The following is an 8,474-nucleotide window of genomic DNA, read 5'->3' as shown; positions in this document are numbered from 1 at the left end:
CCCTGTTAATTGCTGCTTGCAGCTATATTTTATTTGATTTTGCAGTTGCAACTATAACAACAATAACCTATTTATTTTAGTATACATTTACAATGGTACATTTTTGTAACGGAATATTAAGCTGGCCACTGTAAAATCATAAAGATGTGTAATATAAACATGCCAAAGTGCCTCTAGAGCTGCTTGGTTTAATCAACAAACACAATCGGTTCTAGTACAGAGCAGGTTTAAACAGAGCATCAAGTACTGCAACACATACAACTGAGAACACATAAGTGGCTCTAAATTTAGCTCACCATGTCTTGTTGTGTGCATGAAAGGGTGTTTTGGCATAAGCATCAAATGCACTGCAGTGAACGCACATATGGGATACGGCGCTGGATTGATGGTCTTAACATTAAATATACTAAGGGTTAAATGCAATCCAGAAATGCACTTCTGTTATCGTCAGCTCAAACGAATCCAGACCAAGAACAGTGGTCATTCAAGGTTAAAAAACATTGTACAAACTATAAATAGCTGCAATAACATGTTTAGACACAAAAAAACAACTGTAAATTGTAATGCATCTAATGCACGTGGTCTGATATCACTGGAAGGATGTTTGATCACATACATCTAGCACGACCTCCACAGTTAGGACATGTTTCCACATGACTTAATCGTGATTGTTTGAGTGTAGCAGACGTTTGGTTTGACAACACGTTGGTTCAGTGACTCAGGCTTCCCTTCGTCCCGGTCCAGAGTTCCCGCAGCTCCACCTGGCAGCCGAGGTCTCTGAGAGCGGCTCGACCCACGTCACCACAGTCCCTGTGAGCCGCCAGAGCCTGCGAGATCAGCGCCTCCGCTCCCATCTCCAGAATGGGCTGAGTGTAGTCGCGCGAGCGGGCCACCAGGTTCCTCAACAGCATGCAGGACTGTTTCTGAAACAGCAGGAGACACCACATCACAGCAAACACAGAACAGAGCTTCATAAAACAACACAGCCTGAGGAGAGACACGTCACTACAGCATCTGAAGAACATGTGATCAGTTTTTTGTTTTGGCTTTTTAAGAAAAAGAAAAGAAAGGGAACAGCAGTACTTAGAGAGTAAATATATGGTTCAAATGGGTTCAAAGTATCTGTCAAGAAGCAATGTAATTATATATATATAATTACATTTACATTTATTCATTTAGCTGACGCTTTTATCCAAAAGCGACTTACAATTGCTATATATGTCAGAGGTCGCACGCCTCTGGAGCAACTAGGGGTTAAGTGTCTTGCTCAGGGACACATTGGTGTCTCACAGTGGATTCGAACCCGGGTCTCTCACACCAAAGGCATGTGTCTTATCCATTGCGCCACACCACCCCCCATTTGATATATATATATATCAAATACAGTATATATAGTATATATAGCAAATGTATAGAACAGAAATTGTTATGAAAAAATAGGTTTGATTCAAAATCACTATGAGCCAGTGTTATTTTTGAATTATTGAGATACTATTATAGTTCAGTAATATTTTTAATTACTTTTTATTTAATATTTTTAATTATTAAAATTTTTGTTAAAGTTTTAGTAATTTTGTTGAGATTTCTTTTCATTATGAATTTTTTTTTAAAGTCTATAATTGTATTAATTTTTTGTGATTTGTTCATTTGTTTTGTTTATTGAAGTTAATGTCTATTGTCAGCTCCCGACATTCAACTGTAAAGGCACGACCCTTACTGCTGACTGGAGCTGATTGGATTACTGCCCCTAACTGCATCATGAGTGGACACACCCCTTCCTGCTGATTGGCTCTCTCCCCCTCTCTCCTCCCCCATCATGAGTGGACACACCCCTTCCTGCTGATTGGTTCTCTCCCTCTCTCCTCCCCCATCATGAGTGGACACGCCCCTTCCTGCTGATTGGCTCTCTCCCTCTCTCCTCCCCCATCATGAGTGGACACGCCCCTTCCTGCTGATTGCTCTCTCCCTCTCTCCTCCCCCATCATGAGTGGACACGCCCCTTCCTGCTGATTGGCTCTCTCCCTCTCTGCTCCCCCATCATGAGTGGACACGCCCCTTACTGCTGATTCTGTCTCTCTCTCCTCCCCCATCATGAATGGACACGCCCCTTACTGCTGATTGCTCTCTCCTCCCCCATCATGAGTGGACACGCCCCTTCCTGCTGATTGGCTCTCTCCCTCTCTGCTCTCCCATCATGAGTGGACACACCCCTTACTGCTGATTCTCTCTCTCTCTCTCTCTCTCTCTTTCTGCTCCCCCATCATGAGTGGACACACCCCTTACTGCTGATTGGCTCTCTCTCTCCCTCTCTGCTCCCCCATCATGAGTGGACACACCCCTTACTGCTGATTGGCTCTCTCTCTCTCTCTCTCTGCTCCCCCATCATGAGTGGACACACCCCTTACTGCTGATTGGCTCTCTCTCTCCCTCTCTGCTCCCCCATCATGAGTGGACACACCCCTTACTGCTGATTGGCTCTCTCTCTCTCTCTCTCTGCTCCCCCATCATGAGTGGACACGCCCCTTACTGCTGATTGGCTCTCTCTCTCCCTCTCTGCTCCCCCATCATAAGTGGACACACCCCTTACTGCTGATTGTCTCTCTCTCTCTCTCTCTCTGCTCCCCCATCATGAGTGGACACACCCCTTACTGCTGATTGGCTCTCTCTCTCTCTCTCTGCTCCCCCATCATGAGTGGACACACCCCTTACTGCTGATTGGCTCTCTCTCTCTCTCTCTCTCTGCTCCCCCATCATGAGTGGACACGCCCCTTACTGCTGATTGACTACAAGTGTGTTTTGGTGCTCAGTCTGATCCACTTTTCAACAGTGTTTTTCAAAAATCGTTTACTGCACCTAGATCACAGGCCTTGAATGCAATGCAAGTCTCTTAGGATAAAAGCATCTGCTAAATGCATGAAAGAGGACGTGCTTTACCTGCACATTAACGTTAGATGGGTGATTCTTCATGGCCTGCAGGGCCGCCAGCGCGCCGCCACACTCCATGATGACTTTACAGTTGTTGGGTTTGCGGAGGGCGAGAACACACAGCGCCGCACATCCCTGCTCACACACCTGACCCAGACACAGGAAGAACAGAGCAAAACACATGAGGAACTAACTGGGTTTATGAGGAGCTTCAGAATTAGCTTAGATTAACAAGTGATTTTGAGCTGAATTAGTTTCCCAACACAGTCACACAGAGGAACTGTATTAGTGCAGCACCAAACAAAAACAAAAAAATCATTGCACTATTAATTGTAACGATAGCTGATGATTAGACATTTTTCTCTTCAATACTGTTGAAACAATGAACACAGCCAATAATCTAGACTTTCATTTTGTTGTATAGAAGCGCAAATTGTTTTCAGATTCATTTATAACAATGCACTACTGTTAAACGATTTGGGGTCAGAACACATTTTTTTTATTCAACAAGGATTTATCAATTGATCAAAAGTGACAGTAAAGACATTTATAATGTTACAAAAGATTCTTTCAAATAAATGCTTAATGAATAAATTCAACAAAGAATCCAACACAGCAATATGAACTGTTTTCAACATTGATAATAATCATAAATGTTTCTTGAGCATCAAATCATCATATTAGAGTGATTTGTGAAGGATCATGTGACACTGAAGACTGGAGTAATGATGCTGAAATGATCACAGGAATAACACTTTACTGTATATTCACATAGAAAACAGATGTTTTACATTATAATAATATTTCACTGGTTTTACTGTATTTTTTGTTAATAAAATAAATGTCGCCCTGGTGAGCAGAAGAGACTTTTTTTTTTTTTTTATGTTAATAAACTTCTAACAAACTTTTGAATGGTAGTAACACTGAAAATGTGAATCTATAGATTAGTCTAAACTTCCAGGCCAATTTCCTGGTAATTAGCAGCATTTAATTATATAATTGATCTTCTTTAGGAGGGCATTTTAAATACTGAACATTATTCATTATTATTTTCATCAAATGTTTCTGGAAATAGCCCTTATGTTGAGTGTATGAAGTATTCACACAGTAGTCAACATTTGAAGTGGATCAAAACCTTTCATCAAAGTTATACATGAATTTTAAACAATACCATTCGGTAATACCATATACATTCATTTGAGTTTACCAGACATTCTGGATAATAATTAAAGGGGTGGTTGATTATGATTTGACTTATCTAACTTTAGTTAGTGTGTAATGTTGCTGTTTGAGCATAAACAACATCTGCAAAGTTACAACACTCAAAGCTCAAAGCAAAGGGAGATATTTGCTTTTAAAGAAATCGCTTTTTAAAGGGATAGTTCACTTTGAAATAAAATTTTGGTATGTTTTAGCTTACCTCAAGGGCACCCAAGATGTAGGTGTCTTTTTTTCCGCAGTAGTTTCAATTTTGATATTTTTAGGTCAAACCGTTCTTGTCTGTCAGTCATATAATGCAGGTCTATGGTCACCACCTCAAAGAGCAAGCACAGAGTCCAAATTAAAACAATTCCCCGTCAAGGCGACATCTAGTGTATATATCTATACCCGCCCGCGCCGTCAGATCATTTGGACGTGTGCTGTTTTCAAGAGATAACAACGATATAAATACTGTTCGTTTTCCCACACAAACCGCTCGTTTCGTGTCTTAGGCCATCAATGTGTACTTACGATGGGGAATTGTTTTAATTTGGACGATGGGGAATTGTTTTAATTTGGACTCTGTGCATGCTCTTTGAGACAGTGACCATAGACCTGCATTATATGACTGACAGACAAGAACGGTTTGACCTAAAAATATCAAAATTGAAACTACTGCGGAAAAAAAGACACCTACATCTTGGATGCCCTTGAGGTAAGCTAAAACATACCAAAATTTTATTTCAAAGTGAACTATCCCTTTAAGGACTACAACAAGCGGCTGGTAGAGACTACACGACATTCCTCCCGGGTGAGTGACATCACAACCCTAGAATTTACATAAACTCCGCCCCCGGAACACGATTATCAAGACAGAATATGCTAATCAGTGACTAGAAGAGAACTACACATAAGCTTCATTAATTCATCAACTAACCATTCAGAAATGTTGTCTACATGTTGTCACTTCTTGAGTCTCTCCATCATTGTCTGACTCCGGTTTGAACATAAAAGGCTAAAAGTTTTTGAAATGTTCAGTGCATGTGTGTGTGAGGTAAAAGGACACAAGCTGTGTAGCTCCGCCCCCTGTGCCGGGTGCAGCGGCTCATTTGCATTTAAAGGGACAGACACAAAACTGTGTGTTTTTGCTCACCCTCAAAAAGTGACAATTTTAACATGGTGTATAAAAATATCGATATTTTGATAATTTTGAGCTAAAACTTCACACACACATTCTGGGGACATCAGAGACTTATTTTACATCTTGTGAAAAGGGCATTATACCACCCCTTTAAATAATAATCAGCACTGTTTAAAAGGGACACACCTGTGCATTACCCATGTGCCGGTTCATCGCCATCATGATGAGTTCCCCCCCGCCTGCATTCACGACAGCGTCTTTAACATCATCATTTCCAGCGATGGCCTTCAACGCACTGAGCACCTGCTTCACGAGCTCCTGGAAAACCGTTCCACAAATCAACAGATCACATCAACTGTTCACAGTGCTGAGACTCTCACTGACAAGCTGGAGATGCAGGAGCTCACCTGACTATCCAGACCGTCGGCCAGGAGTGTGATCATGAAGTTCAGGCCTCCGAGGTCCACGATGTCCTGACAGAACTCGTTTCTCACGGCCAGACGGGACAGAGTGGCACAGAGTTCACTGAGAACTGAGGTTTTATCTGAGTGAGCTGAGATCAGCAGAAATAAACATCATCATCATCACCGGTCATAAACTAATACACACTGGGGGTCAATTAAAGGGATACTTCACCGATTCGGTGCTAAGGTTCGTTAGTTAACATTAGCTAACTACATTCGTTAACATGAACTAGTAATGAACTGCATGTATACAGCATTTATTAATCTTTGTTAATGTTAATTTCACCATTTACTAATACTTTATTAAAATCTTGTTAACTTTATTTAATGCACTGAACTAACATGAACAAACTAACGTTAACAAAGATTAACAAATACAGTAACAAATGGATTGCTCATGCTTAGTTCATGTTAGATAATAATACATTAACTAATGAACCTTATTGTAAAGTGTCACCATTTTATTTAATGATTTATTGATTATTGCATGCCTAGTGGCAACTTGGCTCACCTTTAGCAGCTTCAACAATGACTTTCAGTCCGTTCTGCTCAACCACGATCATCCTGGCGTGTTCATGAGCCTGTCCAAAGGGAACACGCACGTCATCGTCAAAGGTCATGACCCTGAGCGCGGCACAGGCCTCCCTCACGACCTCGGGATGTTCGGTGTGGCGTGTGATGCTGCGGGTGAGCAGCGGCAGCACGCCTGCCTTCACCAAAGCCTGCCTGTTGTTCTCGTGCTTCAGACTGAAGTGGCGTACGATACGCACACACAGGCAGGTGAGAGAGGGGTCCGTCTGGTGCGCAGTTAAAGCGCCGATTAAAACCTCTCGGCCTTCGGCGTCCAGGAGATCCGGCTGGCCGTCTGTCAGCGCTGAGAGAGCGGAAAGAGCAACAGAAAGCGCTTCTTTCTCTTCACCGGCTCTCCGGCAGCAAGCGAGGATTGTGGGATACGCCTCCTTCTGAGCTGCCAGGTATCGCTGTGCGAAGCCGAGAGAACACTGTTCGGTGAAGACTCTCAGATCCTCCCGGACACATGCGGACGGGGACACCAGTGCAGTTTTGAGCGACTCTAAAGCCTGCAAATATGGCACCGGTTAAATAGAGGAATAATGAAAAGAATAATGATTTAGATAGAGAACATGCCAGTCTCTGTGGAAGTGAGGTCGTGAGGTTAGTTTAGCTGCTAAACACCTCATATGAAGATATACCTGAAGAACCTCATGAGTTTGAGCTTCTGCGTTTTCTTCAGAACTGACTTTCGGCACCGCTTTAACGATGAAGGTGAGATCCACACCTGTGAGTAATAATCAAACCACTTCAATATCATGCATCATATGCATATGTCTCATATCACACATCTACAAAACAATGCAATAGTGTGAAGTAAAAAAAAAAGTTGTAAAAAAGTACAAATATTCCATGTAGACTCTCAATTTATATGAGCTATATGAGATACCTAAGTAAATGTTGTTTGAACTAGTTTTAGATGGAGTTCAGCATGTTGCACTGCAGTATGTGTGTGTGTGTGTGTATATATATAATTTTTTTTTTTTTTAAATATGCATTCATATACATACATGCATGTATATCTATACATGCATGCATGCATGCATGCATATACATGTTCATATGTCCACATGCATGCATATACATATTCATATATATGTCCACATCCATTCACCTATACATGCATGCATATACATGTTCATATACATGTCCACATGCATGCATAGTATACATGTTCATATATATATATATATATATATATATATATATATATATATATATATATATATATATATATATATATATATCCATGCATTTACATAATATATTCATATATATGGACACATGCATGCATATACATATATATATACACGCAGGGTGTACAAAATAATTAAGCAGACACATGAATTAAAACTAAATGCAGAGATGATTTTTCATTTGTTAAACAAGTTGGGAATTGAACCTCGACTGGAATTATTCCATAACTCACCCTGAGATTCAAACTGCTCGATGGCCTCTTTCAAAGCTTCGCTGCCCTCCATGTCAAACTCCTCAATGTTTTCTCTGACCACAGCATCAAAGGTCTCCTGTGTGATCCTGCGTTTCGCCATGATGAACTGATGCTGAATAAAACATCACAGAAGGGGTGCAGTTTCAGTGCTGCTGTTTGCCTTTTATAGTCTGTTTCTTAGGCATGTACCATGACAATACCATGGTATTCAGTAAAGTACCTTCGAGAAACTTCAAATACGATAGTACATTTGGAAATCGTTCAATATTATAGTATCACAATCTGATAACGTCACTAACGTACCATTATAGAGACGCGGTACACTACAATCAAGCGTGACTAACACAAAAACATTGTTTATTAACGTAAAACACTCGCTGTATGTTACAGTACTTGAAAGTGACATTTATTCGTACCCAAAGCGATTTAAAAACAAAACTGATAATGATCCTGAAACTCACCAACACCCAACCTGGACCCTGATGATAAAAGCCTCCCTGGACTGGAGATGAGAAGACAGTAGGCAGTACGCAAACAGCGCAAGTGTAGAACAGCGGCTGAGCCCAACGGAATTTAAGTGACGTAAATGCTTCGTGAATTACGAGTTACGACAAAAACCTGCGTTGTGTTGTCTTTAATGTGGCTCGGGTGAGATCTGTGAGAGAAATAGGTTCCGCCTCATGTAATAGTGACAAACAATATATTTCTTTAATTTTTCTAAAAG

The 8,474-nt window shown here is 41.0% G+C and overlaps 1 protein-coding gene across 4 annotated transcripts in view; it reads right to left on the bottom strand.

The window, feature by feature from the left end:
- armc6 (armadillo repeat containing 6) overlaps window positions 1-8,474 on the bottom strand; it is an 11,792-nt gene continuing 3,318 nt past the window's right edge. The window contains exons 1-8 of one of the 4 annotated variants that reach the window (XM_084411873.1): window positions 8,212-8,289; window positions 7,730-7,862; window positions 6,942-7,027; window positions 6,242-6,809; window positions 5,674-5,819; window positions 5,453-5,584; window positions 2,935-3,072; window positions 1-923 (exon numbers count right to left, since the gene is read on the bottom strand). In XM_084411873.1, coding sequence (XP_084267999.1) covers window positions 711-923; window positions 2,935-3,072; window positions 5,453-5,584; window positions 5,674-5,819; window positions 6,242-6,809; window positions 6,942-7,027; window positions 7,730-7,850 — 1,404 coding nt within the window. In that variant the 5' untranslated portion in view covers window positions 7,851-7,862; window positions 8,212-8,289 and the 3' untranslated portion in view covers window positions 1-710. Of the gene's footprint in view, window positions 924-2,934; window positions 3,073-5,452; window positions 5,585-5,673; window positions 5,820-6,241; window positions 6,810-6,941; window positions 7,028-7,729; window positions 7,863-7,970; window positions 8,290-8,474 lie in introns of those variants that run through there. The other 3 variants (XM_084411876.1, XM_084411874.1, XM_084411875.1) reach the window with 3 other exon arrangements.

Source organism: Rutilus rutilus, assembly GCF_951802725.1.
Source record: "Rutilus rutilus genome assembly, chromosome: 6".
In the NCBI taxonomy this organism is placed as follows: domain Eukaryota; kingdom Metazoa; phylum Chordata; class Actinopteri; order Cypriniformes; family Leuciscidae; genus Rutilus; species Rutilus rutilus.
This window is presented reverse-complemented; position numbering and strand designations above follow the sequence as displayed.